General features: G+C 41.5%; 1 protein-coding gene across 1 annotated transcript in view; it reads left to right on the forward strand.

Annotated features, from left to right (window-relative positions):
• The window catches only part of Impg1 (interphotoreceptor matrix proteoglycan 1), a 108,042-nt gene that overhangs the window by 18,249 nt on the left and 71,037 nt on the right, over nucleotides 1–18,756 (forward strand). Inside the window, exons 5-9 of the mRNA XM_075967739.1 lie at nucleotides 599–702; nucleotides 3,483–3,635; nucleotides 10,533–10,591; nucleotides 15,732–15,752; nucleotides 17,503–17,747. Coding sequence (XP_075823854.1) covers nucleotides 599–702; nucleotides 3,483–3,635; nucleotides 10,533–10,591; nucleotides 15,732–15,752; nucleotides 17,503–17,747 — 582 coding nt within the window. The remainder of the gene's footprint in view (nucleotides 1–598; nucleotides 703–3,482; nucleotides 3,636–10,532; nucleotides 10,592–15,731; nucleotides 15,753–17,502; nucleotides 17,748–18,756) is intronic.

Genomic DNA, 18,756 nt, shown 5'->3' on the forward strand with positions numbered 1-18,756 from the left:
TAGCCTGGGCTCATAACACTCACATGGTAACCCACAGCCCTCTGGAACTCCAGCTCCAGAGGGGCCAAAGCCCTCCTCTGCCCTCTGGAAGCAAAAGCACACATACATAAATAACTAAAAAAGAAAGAAAGAAATGAAAACTCAAAGGGTGATTGATAGCATCTTACTGTTTTTTCATCTCTTGGAGTCCATAATCTAAATTTTTAAGCATTAAAATTTACTGACTGCCAAAGCAATCTAGACTTTAAAGACCTGGTTAATGTTCTCAGATAATGTCCAAAAGAACAGATTCTACAAAAACACTTGCCTTAACATCCTTTAAATAATCACAAAGGGAAACATTAATCAGGTCTCATTAGATAAATCATTTAACTGTACAACATATAGTGGAACCCCAAATTTTGGTCCCAGAAGGAATAACTTAATGGACCTTGAAAGTATGACCTCATAGTTTGTTCAAAGACATATGTATGGGATCTTTGAAAAGTGAGTTCAGAATGCATTTATCTGACATATGGAATTGTGGAAATTTGACCTTGCTCTAATTTAAATTCTGTTAGTCTTATTTTTGTGCCTGAAATCTTCCTAATTTCTACAGATGTTGCCAGCATGTCGCGGGGGCCCTTCCCACTCCCTCTTGATGACACACATCTCAACAAGATTCTCAATGACACCCTCAAAGACATCCAGAAGCCCACAACAGTAAGAAGTTTTGAGTTGCTAATTTTTCATGTATGTGTCTGATCTTCTCTTTTTGTTATTTTTTTTTCTCCTATTTATGAGTACATGATGTGTATACATATGTGTCTGCATGTTAACGTGTATGGGCACACGTGTGCTAGGATTATAGGCAGGTTTCCATGCACTTTTAACCTTTCTGTGGATTTGGGGAGCTAGAGCCTCTGTCTTGTACAGCAAGCCCTTAACAGTTAGTTTTATCTCTAGCCTAGGAGAAAGAGGAAAGATTGGATGGATCAGACACTCAACATTTTTGTACTGTTTCCTTCACTATATAATCTCAGTTACTTTATTCTATTCACTATTATTACTGACTGAGGGAATAAATAGGTTGAGGATTAGAATAAAATCGAGGGAATTGCAAGAGGCAAGCAAAAACCCTTCTCCCCAGTACATGACAAATAATAGTGCTTCCCAAGCATTAAAATCAATCAATCACAATCACTCACTCTCCATTAAAATATAAGCCTTGTTGGTAGCAAGAGTCAAGTATTAGTGTCTGATACTTACAGTACAAGTATATCAAATCTAACAAATCCTCCACATCAAGACAAGGGAAAATAGAAACAGTGACCTAAAGCTAAGAGATTCACTGGTCACCGCGTGGGCTGGTACAGCTGTGGGAGTAGAGAAGCACTGATCCTTCCTAGAAGCCTAGCTCCAGACAGTGCCGAAGCAGAGAACATTGCCCTCATTGCTCATGAGAAGTGGACTTGGCAGTGCAGAGAAAAACAAGCCAGAACTCCCCATCCTCTGACTGTTGCTGCAGCCATGCCTACTCTCCCCTGGAATCTATGAGATGTTTGCCCCTGCCTCCATCCTTTCAATTTCCTTCCAAAGCACAAAGCCAAATGAGGGCAAAAAACTCCATCTTACCAGCCCTGCATGAGAAGTCCTGATGAGCATCCTGCTGGCTACTCTATGTGTCCTTCAGGCAAGATGGCAGTAGGTACAGCTGAACTATTGCTGTGAATAAAAACAATGTGCTTTTCTGGAAACTTCTGCCCCACCAACAGGCCAAGTGCTATTGGAAAAAAAAAGATTTTTATAATCCAAAATATTTAGCACAAAATTTGTAGGATGCCTAGTCTTTGTTTCCTCTTTCTTTGCATTGCGTGTGTCGCATTTCCTTCAATATCTGCTATAGGTACCTCCCTCTGTGTAAATATCCCCACACATTTCATCTGACATCTGACATACCCCTGATGAGCAGCCTCTACGGTTTTTATCTATGCTCCATTCTTTCACTCAGCATATTTTACTCAAGTCACTGATTTGCCAAGACTAGGGATGTACATCAAATATCCCAAGATAAGCAAGACAGATCCTGCACCAAAGAACATGTATGCAATTATGTATGACAGAACACTCTGAGTGCTATGATTAAGGGTGACTGGGACGAAATGATAAGCCAGGACAGGTTATAGGAGGTACATTCCTTACACTTGCATACTTCTTAAGTTTAATATATAAATAGCTTCTTGTTTTGGCTTTGGGGCGGGTGGTTGTATGGCAGAGAATTGTGTGGACCAACAAGACTTGCAGATAGAGAGGAGATAAGAGGCAAGTACATGAGCAGGTACCAAACAGGAGCTGCAATGCCAATCAATGCCATGGAGTTCAGGGGAGATGAAGGTTTCTTGACTCCAGGTAGGGGAAATAGTATTTCAGACAAAACGTAGAATGAGTAAAATGTGGGGGGGGAGGGGGAAGGGGGAGAACAGAGAGAGAAGAAAGAGGTGGGGAGAACTGTGCTATGGAGGTGGAAGCATCTTAAGACGACTCTTCGGGAGGAGAAAAGCAGAAGAATGTGGCCTTTTATTAATCCAGCAATCCGTGCTGCAGAGTGAAAATGAATAAGACTCTGGGAAACATTAATTGTGCAGAAAAAGAGTCTAGGTTCTAACCACAAGTCATAGGGAGTCTCTGAAGGTACTAGGTAAGGGGTATTTTTTAAATCTGTTTTTTTACTTGTGGACTCTCAATAGAGCAATCCCTCAGAGTCCAGAGGAGGAGAGAATGTGAAAACTGAACCAAAGGGTACAGATTCCAGTAAAACCTGAGGAATCATCAGTGAGCTGTTAAACAGAATGTGAACTGACCAGGGAAAACACATTATATACCTCCAAGTTGCTAGGAGAAAAGATTCTAACGTTTTCAACATACACCCAAGAAGATGCTTTTTTTTTTAATTTGAGGTGCTGAATATATTAACAACCCTGGCCCAACCTCTCCAGATTATAAACATATATCAATACATCACATTGTACTCTATAAGTATAGACAGTTATCATGTGTTATTTGAACATATGCTGAAGCTGAATGATAGCACTGGAGGGCAGAGGCAGGAGGATCAAGGGTTCAAGACCAGACTTAACTATATAGCAAGTTTAATAATAGCTTGGGCAACAATGAGACTCTGACTCAAAATAAGTAAAACAATAAAATCTGAGGACTGACTGAAATTCAAATCCAGCCTGGACTACAGAGTGAGACTTTGTCTCAAATAAGCGCATAAAGAACCAACCCAATGGAGCTCCAGTAGTGTCTTACTTTGTCTGTCACAAAAATTCAGAAGCAACTCTTTATTAACAGGACTTCTAGTCCAAAACTGCTTGGACCTTCACAGGCCAAGTCTTGATGCAATAGCAACACATATTATGTAATATAGTGGATGGTGTGTGGTTTACCTTAATAGAGGTCTTTTTGGTTTTGTGTATTTGTTTTTGTTTTCTTTAACCTAGAAAAGCAAAACAGAACCCACTCATGTGTCTGAAATCTCACCAGAAGAGAAGGTGGAGTTCAGCATCTCTCTGCCAAACCACAGGTTCAAGTCAGAGCTCACCAACTCTAGGTCCCCGTACTACCAGGAGCTGGCAAAACAGTCCCAACTGCAGGTGAGTGGACCCAGCCTGCATACCCACACCCAAGTCATGGCACTGTCTGGGAGTCAACAGAATATTATGCCTCCTTTGGCTATTAGCTCCAACTTTTTGTGACCAGGAATCCATTGTTAACCATACTAAGTTCTAAAATATTCGGGCAATTGTCCAGACCAGCTTTTCATTGGTCAACGTTATTTATGTTTAAATTATCTTTGATTTTTAGTAAGCTTTTAAGTCATTTAACTAAAATCCATAAATATTCTGTATGTGTAAATTGTCATTATGGTAATGTCTCATAAGTATATACTTTTCCAAAAATTCATCAAGGTGTATATTAAATGCTTTAGTCTTTTTGTATGTCAATTATATATCAGTAAAACTGATTAAAATTTTAGAAGATTAAAATACAATGATCATCTATGCACTAACTAGAGAATCTAATTATGTAAATTTTCAATTCAAAATGTTATATTCCTATTAATATTTCCACTCCTGCAATTTGAAAGAAATCTATATTTACTACCACATCACCAATGCTATCTTTGCAATTTGATGCAATTTAAACGCCTGACCTTAAGTAGACATAATTAGACTGTTTATTCATCAATTACTAGAGCAGGAGTTGACCTAAGATAACTTTTCTGGCATTGAGCATTGTCTTATCTCTTTGTCTTTGGCGGAATTCAAATGGTCTTTAATCTCTGCAGGATAAATCTAACTATGTTGTTGAATGTAGCACATGCATGCTAAGAGCAGCGTGGGAAAGGGGATGGGGAGACAAAAAGGGTTGCAGACATGACCAGGGCTGGTACAAAGTGTACACCTGGTATAGTGAGTCTGTTACAGAGACGCCAAATCCATAATGATGCACAGAACTTTCTTATTTATTTATGTTATTTTATTTATATTTTTTAAAAGAAAACAAACTATCTTTTTTCATTATACATACCAGTTCAAGTTCCCACTACCTCCCATTCCTTCCACTTACTCCCTACCTCACCCCCCATCCACCCCATAGAGAGGGTAAGGCACAATGCTTTGGGGAAGGTCCAAGGCCCTCCTTGCTAAGTCCGGCTAAGCAAGATATCCATTTAAAGAGAATAGGTTCCCAAAAAGCCAGTACAAGCAGTAGGACTAAATCCTGATACCACTGCCAGTGGCCCCTCAGTCTGCTCCAGTCACGCAACTGTCAACCACATTCAGAGAGACTAGTTTGTCCTATGCTTCTTCCTTCCATGTATGGCTGGAGTTGGTGAGCTCACATTAGTTCAGGTAGACTGTTTCAGCAGGTGTACCCATCGTGGACTTGACCTCTTTGCTCATATTCTCATTCCTCCCACTCTTCAACTAAACTTTGGGAGCTCAGTTCAGTGCTCCAATGTTGGTCTCTGCCTCTGTTTCCATCAGCTGCTGGATGAAGGTTCTATGGTGGTATGTAAGATGGTCATCAGTCTGGTTACAGGGCAAGGCCAGTTTGGGCACCCTCTCCTCTATTGCTTAGGGTCTTAGCTGGGGTCATTCCTGGGAATTTCTCTAGAGCCAGGTTTCTTGCTAGCCCCATAATGGCTCCCTCAATCAAGATATCACTTTCCTTGCTCTCATTTCTGTCCTTCCTCCATCTTGGCTACCCCATTCCCTCAAGTTCTCCTCCTCTCCCCCCATTCTCCCTTCCTCTTTCCCTTCCACCTTCCCTTCTCCCTCCTACCACCATGTTCCCAATCTTACCTGTTTTGATTTTCCAGGTAGATCTATGTATGTTTTTCGTAGGGTTCACCTTTACTTAGCTTCTCTAAGATCATGAACTATAGCTTCAATACCCATTGTTTATACCTAATATCCACTTATGAGTGAGTACATACCATATTCATCTTTTTGGGTCTGGGTTGCCTCTCTCAGAATGGTACTTTCTAGTTCCATCCATTTGCATGCAAAATTCAAGATGTCATTGTTTTTTTACCACTGAGTAGTACTCTAATGTGTAAATGAGCCAAATTTTCTTTATCCATTCTTTGGTTGAGGGGCATCTAGGTTGTTTCCAGGTTCTGGTTATTACAAATAATGCTGCTATGAACATATTTGAAAACATGTCCTTGTAGTACGATTGAGTGTCCTTTGGGTACATATCCAGCAGTGGTATTTCTGGGTCTTAGGGTAAATTCTTTCCTAATTTTCTAAGAAATTGCTATATTAATTTCCAAAGTGGCTGTACCAGTTTGCACTCCCACCAGCAATGGATGAGTGTTCCCTTTACCCCACAGCCTCTCTAGCAGCATAAGCTGTCATCAGTGCTTTTGATCTTGGCCATTCTGACAGGTATAAGATATAATCTCAAAGTTGTTTTGATTTTCATTTCTCTCATGGCTAAGGATATTGAGCATTTCCTTAAGTGTCTTTCAGCCATTTGAGATTCGTCTGTTGAGGGTTTTCTGTTTAGGTCTGTACTAATTTTTTTATTGGATTATTTGTTCTTTGGATGACCAATTTCTTGTGTCCTTTGTATACTTTGGATATCAATCCTCTACCCAATGTGGGGTTGGTGAAGATCTTTTCCCATTCTGTAGGCTGTCGTTTTGTCTTGTTGACCTTGTTCTTTGCTTTAAAGAAGCTTCTCAGTTTCAGAAGGTCCCACTGACTAGTTGCTGGCTCTCAGTGTCTTTGTGACTGGGATTGTCCTACAGCCCAGTCTTCTGGAAACATTTTCTCAATTGAGGCTCGTTCCTCTCTGACAACTCTAGCTTGTGTCAAGTGGAGATAAAACTAGACAGTACAGTAAGTATCATTTTGTTGGAGAAGGCTGCTTGTTCGTTCCTGACTGCTTAGCCCTGAAATAATCACACCGAAGCTATATTAATTAAATCACTGTTTGGCCCATTAGTTCTAGCTTCTTATAGGCTAACTTTTACATATTAATTTAATCCATTTCCATTAATCTGGGTATTGCCACGTGGCTGTGGCTTACCGCGTAAAGTTCCCAGTATCTATCTCTGGAGTTGGCTCCATGGCTTCTCTCTGACTCCACCCACCTTCCTCCCAGCAATCAGCTTAGTTTTTCCCACCTACCTAATTTCTGCCCTGCTATAGGTCCAACACAGTTTCTTTAGTCATTAATGGTAATCACAGCACACAAAGGGAAATCCCACATCATCATCTCCCATTTAATGGATGAGGAAACTGAAGAACAAGGAGACAAATTAACATCCCTAGTCAACACAGCCAGTACCTGACAAAGAAATGATTCCAACCCAGGTAGTCAAGCCTTGCTCCTTCAACACTACTGTAAGGCTTTCTATTTTTCCCAATGAATGTTTAAGTATAAAGGGTAACTGTTTCATCTACCTAGTTACCCTCTAGTCCTTGAAAAGTTTACTAACAAAACAACCCATGTCTTGTCCAATTCTTCTCCAAAGAGTATCACATCAATACTGCTGACTCTTTCAGCAAAGTCTGCCATTATGGATGGCATAGTCTTCTGTAGCTCCTGTCCCCTCACTGGCTCCTGAGCAGGACCCCTGGAAAACCTGCCTTAGAAACCCAATCAGTGCGCTCCACCCATAGTCTGTATTAGTAGTCATTTGGGCCTAATTAGAAATTAATGGACAGTGCTTTGCAGTGATTTAATTTCCACAATAAAACTAATGAGCAATTTAGTACAAATGTCAAAAGGAATCACTTGGTTGTTGTCCGAATGCTTTCTCCTGTGCAAACAATCAGTGAAACTCAGCTGTAGCTATTTTTTTATAGCCCGTTAGCATGCATTCTGGCAGAATCAGGGAGACCCCTGTGCATTTAGCATTATTAATAAGGTTAAGTGGGCACTTAATTAGCAATTTAGTGGCTGGTGCTTCATGATGGGAAGGCCCCCACTAGATTACTTAGCAGAATTAACTGAAGGCTTTTGTCATCATGTCCCTAGACACCATCTACATCCTGTGATGCAAAGCTGATTCTTAATCAGACTCAGACAGGTTCACAAAGAGGGCATGAACACACACACAAACATCTCCTACATAAATGCTTTTGTTGTGGAGCACTCCGAGAATGGAGGGAAGATTGTTATCATTTATAAACAGATGGTGAGGGAACCCGTCCCATGAAGTGCAGCCACAGGTCCCCAGAGGCCTCAGTTGGTCCCCTTGATGGGAGACCACAGCAAGTGAGAGACAGACAGATAGGCCATGCAAAAAGAGTTTGGGTGTAGAGTTTATTTAGTGGGTTGTAAGGGGGGAGAGAAGGAAGAAGTGGGGAAAGGGAGAAGGGAGGAGAAGAGACAGAGATCCTATGCTTGCCTCAGTGGAAGGTGGGGGTTGGGGGTGGTCTGGACTTGTCTCTTAAAGGGACAGGGTAACCAGGTGACAGACCAGGCCAGCAGATTATAACAAAGATAGCCCCTCTGAAGTACCGGAGGAGCCTCCACACTTCCTCCAACTGCTTGCACAGTAGTCTAGAGTCTCTGTGAGGAAAATACTTCAGAATCATTGTGCCTTGCTCCAAACTCTATAGCACACACTTGAGCCTTCACCCCCCAAATTCACTGTGGACCCAAAGCTGCTCTCATAAGACACAAGTGCAGGCCTGAAGGATGTACAAGGACCTTTCCTGTGTACTCCCAACTAAAGCCCAGCTCTGCAGAACCTAACCTCTCCTTTCCTGTGCTTCTTCTCTGTTTAGCTCTTTACAGAATAGGGGAGAGACACAGAAGCTTATTTCCCCAGGCCTCCTTCCCCCACACCACAGTGGGAACCCTCCATCTGCCCTCCCCCGGTGAATCTTTTGAAAAAGCTGTGTAAAAGCTGGGTCTGACCTTGTTGAATCCACACTTGGGGGTGGGAGGGAGTTGTAAAGGGGGGTGGGGATTGAGACACTCAGGGAGCTAGTAACCAAGGTAGAAAAGTACAAAACAAAAAATAATAATAACAAATTATAAAAGTCACTAACTGAGGGCCAGGCATGCATTGCTTTTTTTTTCTCATACATTACTGGTACCCTGTGGCGTGGATAGCGACCCATTTCGATCAAAAGACCATGACTCAGATGAAGCAATAAACTCAGGAGTTTGCACTAGAAAGTAATAGCACCAATATTTAAACCCAGCCCTGTGCAGTATCTCCTTATCACCCAGACTAAGCCGCTTTCATCGCCAGAGTTCCTATAGGTTCAGGAAATGAAAACTATTTTTAATATTGGCACAAGAAAATATAATTAGAAGGTAAATCAGTCTGCTGGAAAAAAAATTCCACGATGCAGCCCAAAAGCCCCAGAGGAGATTGGGGATTATCTATCTGTGCATCATTGCTACCGGTCCTTGGTGCTGGAGCTGCAGAGTGGCGGTGGTTTCAGACACAGTGACAAAGCAGGGGCATGTTGATGAGTCTGGAGAACGAAGAGATGAACTCAACTCATCAAGCAATATTGTTAATGTTGTGTAGATAGCAATTCAGGGCATTCCAAGAGCAAGGGAGATAAAGACAAATAAAGAGGACTCCAACCCTAGACCAAAGGGCATGGACCTCCTAGAATTTAGATGATACACGTCTGGAACTCTCCCTTTTCAGTAGACAAAGGCTCAGTGGAAGCATCCAGTGAACAGAACACGGAGGATGCTGTGTTGTGGGTCGAGGGAAAACAATCCATGGAGCTCTGGAGAAATAGAAGTGCATATTATAACTGGAGAAGATCAGGGGTCATCTTCATTTCACTGGAAGGCCAGCTATAGGCCTCTTGTAACTGAAATAACAACAGAAAGGAGTATGTCTAACTTTTCTCTCACTGTGGGCACCATGACAAAGGCAACTTATTAAAGAAAGTGTTCAGTTGGGACCATCCAAGCTTGTCTGACATGGGGGAGTCTGGAAGTAAAGACTGGGAGAAGAAAATGATCCTTGTATGGAGAACTGAAGACTGGGTATAAGGAGATTGATGGATCATTGAAGCTATGGAAGAAAATCAGATTTCCCCTCGGGGATGGGGATGACGATCAGAGAGAGGCAGGGATGGAACGACAAGGCTAGCCTCGCTTGTCCCTGGTATCCCACTTGAGCAGGACAATTGTTAGCTCCTTTAATGACTGGCTTTGCCTTCCTCTCAGACCCTCTTGTCTTGTAGCCTTCCCCCAGGAAAGCTGAGGTGGGCCAGGTTATGGAAGAAGTGAGTTGAGAAGGCTGGGGCTGGGAACTTGCAGTGTTTTAACACTTAAAGAAAGACAAAAATCTGACGGAGCATAGAAAACTGAAGAGTGAAAAGAAAAGAAAAGAAAAGAAAAGAAAAGAAAAGAAAAGAAAAGAAAAGAAAAGAAAAGGAAGTCAGCCAAAGAAGGCCACTGTGGAGGAAGATTTAGAGAGAACTACCCATTCCCTGGGAACCTGGAGGCTCTGAGATGGAGCCTAGAGAGGAGCCAAGAAGACTGTTCTGAAAACAAGCCTTGCTAACAAACACATACTGAGGAAACCTGTGAAATTCACACAGGTCTAAGAACAAATCTAATCGATCAGCTATTTTGCATTTAATACCTTTAGTGTTATATTTTCCAAATCCTCTAATTCAATTTAGGGAACATCATTAGTTTCTCATTAGCTACATAGACAAAAAGTGGTATTACTCTACGTAGATGAAATATAGTTAAGAAGGTTCCCTCCAAATGCCATCTTAAAGATATTACATATTTTATGTAAAATAAATATTTCAAGCATCTCAGAGCTATTCGTATATAGCTTTTAAGCTAATAGCAAAACACTCTGTGGGCTTCAGAAATATCTGTGAACGGAGGGAGTTGGACATGTTTTATTTCAGCTTTCCGTTTCAAATGTCCCCTAACCGACTCATCAAAATTGTTTAGAGGTTTCGTTTGTTTGTTGTTTGTTTAGTAACATCTGAGCCAGAAGCACCAACGAGTACATTTCTTTCTCTCTGCAGTTGCAAAAGATATTTAAGAACCTTCCAGGCTTCCAAGAAATCCATGTGTTAGGATTTGGGTAAGTAAGAGAATTAGACTGTTCTCATCTTTTAAATCACTTCCTCCCTGGCCTGCCTTAGAAGTGACATCCTGAGGATTAGAAGGTCCCTTTTCCCTCCGTTGTTTTGCTGAATCTAGTCCTGTAGACTGGATACTTCAGAGACAATGGAGCTCTAATTAGAACAGGAAAGTGAGCTGCTGGGGGGAGAGCTTAGGATCTGCAATGCTGCTCCCTTTGGGAACTGGAAATACTGCCCTCCCCAGAGCACCTGGCAGTTGTCCTTGGCAATGTCATTAGCAAATCTCTGAGAAACACCTCAGTGAAGACAGATCAAAACGTGTGACAATTAATTGCCTTCTACTGGGTTGCCTCATGTCCTCCCCAAGGTCAAATCCCATCCCTGTTGGCATAAATCATGTTAGCCAAAAGACAGGTGAATCTGAATTTTTTTTAAGTAGCTTTTATGGGGGGAGGGATTGAAGGAATGGAATTCACCAGGGCAAAAGCAAGACTTCACAAAATATATGGGTTTTTTTATTCTACTAGTGTATGGACTAAAGCAATGCTGTATGGCTCAAAAAGTAATGACTTGAAATGTTAAACAGATAAAATAATGCCGTGCTAAATAAAGCCCGGTGACATCACACCCCAGTGGAAGCTCGTCTGTAGCCATCTGCACCCGATAACGCAGGTTCACGGGTGGAACAAGAATTTTTGCTTCATTTTAAAAATTCTCCTTAGTTCAGACATCTTCAGGCAAAACCACTAGCTGGAACTTTTTAACCATGTGCTGTGGGGTGCAACAACAGCCCTGGCAGAAGCAGGATGAACTTCCACGCCTAAGGAGGTAGGAGGTGACTTGGCAAGATCAGGCAGTGGCTCTGCGACTATACCCGGTCCTGGAGCAGAAGGACCCCTGGGAAAGAGCAGTTGGTGCCTGGAGATGAGGGCTTGGGAGATGTGAGCAGCTCTGCCTCCCAGGGCTGCCAGGCCTCCTCTGATTTGCATCACTCCAGCAGAGGAAAACACTGAACAGGGAGAGTGATCAAAGATGAAAGTCCTAATATTTACCAAAGCAAACTGGCTTAGCTCTGTGTCAAGATCCGCTCTGCGGTATGCGACGTGCAGTCAGATGGATGAGCGGATAATGAAAGGCGATAGGCTCATATTTTGCATAGATGGCGCAGTCTTCGGGATAAAGTACTACAGTTAAAGAACCAATTTTTAATCTACAGCTTCAGGAAATTATGGAAATGCTTCTCCCGGTGAGTGATTAAATGTGTGTTATTTCCTCCTTTCAACAAATGAAAATCTAATTGTAAAAAAATATATATATATATATCTACTTCAGAGGAAAATCACAATGTTGGGCAGTAAAATTTTCCAAGGTAAAACTTTTAAAGAGGCATGCCTGGAAACAGAACCTTCGCCAAGTGTTTGTCCCTGTAAGGATTTATTCCTGTTTCTGTCAAATATGCTTAGAAAATAAGTTTAGTTGCATTTTTGTCAATAGTTTTCCTTCTGTCATAAGGAAAGTATGTGGGCTCCTGAGTTCAATAAATAATATGCTTCTGAGCAGCCCAAACCTCTGGCCATTGATCCCAATGCTGGGGATATTGTCGAATTAACTTTCTATGAAGGATATTACTTTTGTTCCGGAGCCAGATGCCCACAGATGAGTCAGCCCTATCAGTCACATACCTTGTCTTTCCTTTTTTACCATTTATAGAAAAGCTTCTTTATGACTTCACAAATGGCTTGATAGGAACAGCCTCACCTGATTCTCTCAACACAACCGGAAAATTGTTAGGACCCATTATTACTACAGTTTTACGGATTAACAGTTAAATCACAATTTAGAGTTATTGCTTCATCCCAAAGAGCAAGTGTGGGGAACTTAGCAGTCACACGAACTAGCGGAGTAGAGTACTTCAGTCTCGTGCATAAGCTTCCATAGCATCTCTATCTTTAATAGCCCCAAACTGGAACCATCAGCAACCAACCATCAACAGAGCAATAGACAATTCCAGAATGTGCTCAGTCTAGACACTTTTCTTGACAAAGAAATAACAATTTTGACATATGTGACAACGTGGATGTCCCTCAAAATAGCTATGCTGAGTGAAAGACCAGACAAGGGTGCATTATGTTCTATTTATATTAAATTCCAGAAAACAGAAACTCATCTACAGTGACAGAAAACATAGCAGCAGTTGCTTGGAGATGGTGAAGCAGAGTGTGAAAGGGAAGGATCACAAAGAGGCAGGATATAGTGTTGACGATGGCCAATGTGCTCCATGCCTTGATTGTGGTGATAAACAGTTTTTCTTTGAGATTTACATTTGCTTGTGCAAGGTAATGTCAACAAAGCAATTTTTAATCGGCAGGAATAAGATATTGGCCCAGGAAGTATGGCCTCTCTCCTTGATTTCATGGGTTACGAATTACAAAGAAGCAAGAGACAGGCCATGGATGGATGTCTGGTAGAGAGGCAATCTCTCCTCACAGAGCAGTGCTGCTTCAAAGGACAGCAGGTTCTCCGTGCAGGCTGATTTTTCTGTCCCAGACAGCTCCCAAACAACCACATGGAGACTTCTTATTAATTATGAAAACTTGGCCAATAGCTTAGGCTTGTTTTCTATCTAGTTCTTATAACTTATATCAATCATTTGTATTAATCTACTTTCTTCTACCTCATGGCTTTATTACCCCTCCTCTGTATTATCCATGCTGTTTTTCTGGTTTCTCCATCTCTGGCTGGCTACTCTGCCTTCTTCCTCCCAGCATTCTCTCTGCTTCTAAAATCCTGCCTAGGCTATTTGCTGTTCAGCTTTTTATTAAATCAGTCAGACTGACACATATTCACAGTGTACAAAACGATTATTCCAGAAAGAACAAGTCTGTAACATATCCACTGTGGCCGTGTTGTATCAAATAAGTGAAACGAACTTGTAGTTCAGGTAGAAATGCCGGTGACATTAATCCTATCATATATATAGACTGTCTTTATTAGTAACTGTCATTCAAAACATAGAGAACACTGAATATAGCTGAAAAGTTTTTGGGACCTTATAAACCTCTCTGTCGATGCAATAATTCAAATCAGACCAAATCAAACCAAATAAGAAAAAGCCCAGGTTTAATGGGTACCAATGATCCTGAGTGGCTTTCAGGCTCCCCCTTAGCCCCCCAGAGAGTATATGGGGAAGGAAGATGGAAAACCATGTGTTTTTCTTTGGTGGGTAGTTTAAATACCCTACAGAAGTGGTCTTGATCCTCTATGGGGAGGGGTGACCCTTTGGCAGGCTTTCTTGGAGGTGGAGTCTGGACTAAAGCAACTCCCAAGGGAGAGAGCTTGGGATGAACTTCTACCCAAACATTCCAGAGTCTTTGGATATATGGATACCAGGGGCTGGGGTGACACTTCCAACCAAACATCCCAGACTGAATGCCAAGGGTTGAGGTGAACCTTCCACCCAAACAATAGCTTCTAAACTAGATTCTAAAATGTATTGTTACATCCAACATTCGGAACCTCAAAACACCACCAAGAGACTAAATCTAATGCTAAAGCAAAGAGTCTTTAATGCGAGTTAACTGTCCATCTGGAGGAGGAGCAGCAGAAGCAGCAGCAGCAGCGGTGGCAGTGGTCAGGGGCAGAGCAGCCTAGGCCAGGAGCAGCAAGCAGAGCAGGGGAGACCCCAAGTAGTGTGAGGAGGGTTTTTAGTGTCCAGGCAAAGAGGAGAAGGCTGGAGGAATTCCAAACCTATACAGTTACAGACTTGTGATTGGATGCTCCCTATGGGGTGAGGAGTTGCCTGCTGCTGATTGGCTCCTCCCATAAGGGAGGAGGAGCCATTGGGGTCAGGGGTCAGGGAGAGGTCACACCTCTAGCCTGAAGGCAGCTACTTCTCTGGGCTAAGGTCCAGAAAAGGTCATCGCCTGTCTCTAGGCTAAGGTTACTACTCTACTATTTCCCTGGATTGAGGTTCAGAAAGGTTATGCATCTAAACTAAAGGTTACTTCTTCCTTACTCAGGGAGTGGTTGGTTTTCCCTACTCTGGGATTGGTTGGTTTTGTGTCAGGGGCAGAGGTGGCTCTGATTTCAGGGCCAAACTGTGTTTCTCTGATCCTTTTTATCTTTTAGGCTCTCATTTTAGAGCCAGGACAAATTCCTTTAACAGGCTCTGGTTCTAGGAACAAAGCGTGTTCCTCTGACTCTGGTTTCAGGGTCAGGGTGTTTTCCCTGGCTCTGGGTTCAGGGATAAAATGTTTCTTTCACCGGCTCAGGTCCCAGATCCAGGGTGTATTTCTTTTGCTGACTCTGGATTCAGGACCAGGGTGTTCAGGTATTGTACTAGAACTATGGATCTGCTAGAGCCTGGGTCTCTCAGTGTCTGCAATTTTGGTTCTCAGGTATACACCAGTAGATGAGGTGACAAAATGAAACCAAGGTTCAGGAGCGACAACCCCAAGTTCAAATCCTGCCTCTGCTGGGTCCAATTGACTCTGTCTCTCTCTGCTGCTGTAGTGCCTGTGAAATGAGAATTCTGTTACGGTAAACATTAAATGAAAATACACATGAAATGCTTGGTGCATAGCACCCTCTCCGCAAACGGGTGTTGTTTTTTCTCACAAGTTTTCATGGTGAATCGAACCAGTCCCAGAAAAGATAAAAGCCATTCAAGAAGAAATCGGCAAGACACTAGTTCCCAGGGTCAATCTCTGACAAGTTACTCTTAGAATAAACAAATCCCTCAATGGCATTCAGGAAGTAAGGAACCTGTTTGCAAAATACTTTTTAAAAACATCCTGGCAGTTGCTACCCAGATATAAGATGCATAGCATATATTTGCAGCCTCTTTGAAGATATCAACAATTTTAAAAAGAAGACAGTAAATGCACAGACATCTTTGGACTAAGGCTCAAACCCTAATCAGAAACTGTGTGTAATGACATTTACATCCTGAGACCCTTGATTTTTCAAGGTATCATTCAAAGTCTGGTAGTACTTTGTATGCTTCTCCAAAGCTCTAGACAAACATGAAGGACAACATAAAAGCATTTTTGTGTATAAAATAATACACTGATTGCTTAAATAAAACTTATCAAAATTTTTTCTCCTTTACATGTTTTCATGGTGTGTGATGAAATGAAGACCAAAGAAAGAAAGAGATGGGTAATTCTGATTAATTTTATGTTTTGAAATATAGCATACTTTCCTTCACAAATGTTTTGGGGTGGGGTGGGGGGCTTTTTTGTTTGTTTGGTTGGTTGGTTAGTTGGTTTTTGCTTTGCTTGAGTTTTGTTTTCTTTTTTCTCCAGACATGGTTTCTCCATGTAGCCCTGACTGTCTTAGAAATTTCTGTGTAAACCAGGCTAGTTCAGAGATCTGCCTGCCTCTGCCTCCGAAGTGCTATAATTAAAAGCATACGCCACAATCATTCAACATAAGTTGTTTTTTTAAAAATAATTTCACATGTAATACCTTGATTAAGCCAATATTTTTGGTATTTTTATTTAACGGAATTAATTATCATTAGTAATTTTTGAAACCCTCTATTCAAATTACTTTGTGAGATTACCAGGTAACATTGACTTGACCGTTGAAATGCATTCTATAAAAAAACTACAGCTCTAATTAGAAAAAATGTGAGAATACAGATGTTTTATGCCAGCATCATGATTTAACTAATTCTAATATATTTGCAATGGGAGATTGGCTGGCTGCCTTCACACTCATGAGTACATCCAACTGAAGCTTAGAATAAAGGAGAGAAACCAATTTGCTCCTCAGCCCCAAGGTCAGTTTGAGGTGGGGAAATGACCCACTACACCTTGGAGAGATCAGTAATGAGAATCTGGCTTTGGTTCCTGCAATTGACTAGTGAAATAATGAACTGTAGTCACTGACTGATTGTGTGGTCTGAAGAGCTGCCAAGAATACACATTATCAGCTTCTGAGGCCTTTAAAAACACTTCTGCACTGCTCTGTGTAGATTTATGGCGTGAAACAAAAAGTAACACTTTATTCTCAAGGACAGAGCTGTAAAGAATTTTCTTTGGGGTTGCATGCTGAAAGATACTGTATTAATAAATACGGTAGTAAATGCAGTTAATCATACATTGTGTACTGCTTTCCTTCCCCTTTTCTTACATCTTTTATTATTTTGTTTCCTTGCATTTCAATTTTTTCGTCTTTTTTTTTATTTAAAAAATACTTTGTGGTCAGGTGTGGATGGTATGTGCCTTTAATCTAAGCACTCGTGAGGCAGAGGCAGGTGGATCTGTGTGAGTATGAGGCTAGTCTGATCTACAACGCAAATTCCAGGTCAGCCAGAGCTGTTACACAGAGAAACCCTGTCTTGAAAAAAAACAAAATAAAATACTTTGTGAAAAAGAATGGAAGATAAAAAGGCCTTAAGAACTGAAAATCCACTTGGTCATGACATACATAGCCAGTCATGCCACTGCTACACTGGGCATGCTCTTCCATAGATCTTAAAGAAGGTGTCTTGTAGAAAAGGGGCCAATTCATCTCTTTCTGATTGGCACTGCATGGCTTTAAGACCACCAAGAACACTAATCATTTAACGTTGAACCATTAGCCCTTTTTTCGTAGTATAGAACCAGTTTACAATCTCTTTTCAAACTAGACTTCTCCGGGCTTTACTTTGCTTTAAAAGGACATACCTGTCAATATTTTTCCATATGCTAAATTTCTGACAAATATTGAAGTGTTCTAAGTTGGATATCCTTTAAGAGCCTATCAGAAAAGAGGTTAAATTTTCCTGAAGGCTTGTAGCAACATAGAAACTCTCTAGTCTTTTTTTTCTTATAAAGGAAACATTTAATTGGGAGTGATTTGCTTACAGTTTCAGAGGTTCAGTCTTGTAACAATGGATTTGCATGTCCTCTACTCTCCACAGTTCAAGCTCCACAGAAATACAACTTATGGCCATCTTTAAAAAAGACCACAAGGAAGTACAAAGCCCTGAAAGCCATCTCCTGACCCTTGACTCGAACACAATTGCAAGGGAAAGAATCCATCCTGGAACCATAGAAGACAAGCAACCAGAAATCTACCTCCCAACTTTGGACCTCAAAAAACTCATCCTCCAGCTACTAGATGGAGACCATTCCTTGGATGTGGGGACGATTCAGTTCAGTGATGGTCAGTTGGTGATGCCGTGGTTCTGAATTTATTCTCATTCTAACAGAGAAGCTAGGAATGATGATGTCATTTTAACTTAGGCCCTGGAGAGTCAGTCGTTACTATGACAGTTACATCATGGATAGTATTATTTCTGTCTCTCTTCACTCCCTCCTGCGTTTCCTCTAATCAGCCCCTGGTGATCACTTTGCACCAAAGAGAAGTCTCAGAGCACATAGTAGTTTCAGTTCAGTCAGATGAACGTGTTCAGTCAGTCGGGCCCACACAGAGGGGAGAACACTTGGAGAGTCCCATCTATCTGTCATAGCTTACACATATCTTCTCATCCAGTTAACTGTCAGGCTTCATAAGAAAACAGATGGCATATTCAAATGAGGATAATTTGAAAAGAGATAGAGGAACTGACCATGAAAATTTCTTTAACTCAAAGAAATGGAATAGTCTCATAAGGCTATAAGTAGCATGACCTCAGTGCTACTTCCAGGCCTGAGAGTTGCCCAGTGACGCAACTGACCCCAGGGAGGAGGGTAAGGAACCACTGATACAACCCCTATAGGTCAACTTTCAATGGGTCCAAAGACATAAACAGGATAATCAGACATGCTTGAGACCTTTAGAGGATGCAGCAGGGGGACCCAGTAGCCTGAAACTCAAAGATACTGCAGCTAGTAGAATAGATAGACAATGGAAAGGCCATTTCAGCACAAGATGGCGTGAAACTGCCATTGTCTGGCACTTTTGTCATCTGATCTCGATCAACAAATCATTATCTCTGGAAATTGGGAGGGAGGTTATGGAGCCTCTGAAGCAACAAGCAAACAACTTCAGAACCGTCTCCAAGACGTTTGTTACTCTGGGCTTGTGTCCTTGTTGAGCTGTTGGGGTGTTCTGAGAAGCAGAAGGAGGGATGCAGTTGAACTCCGCTGATGCCCCTATTTTACAGTGTTGATACTAACCAATTCTTTCTTTGCCAGCTAAGTTACAGTCTTATCCCCATTTGCCTAGCCAA

This window comes from Microtus pennsylvanicus, chromosome 3 (genome assembly GCF_037038515.1).
Source record: "Microtus pennsylvanicus isolate mMicPen1 chromosome 3, mMicPen1.hap1, whole genome shotgun sequence".
NCBI lineage: Eukaryota > Metazoa > Chordata > Mammalia > Rodentia > Cricetidae > Microtus > Microtus pennsylvanicus.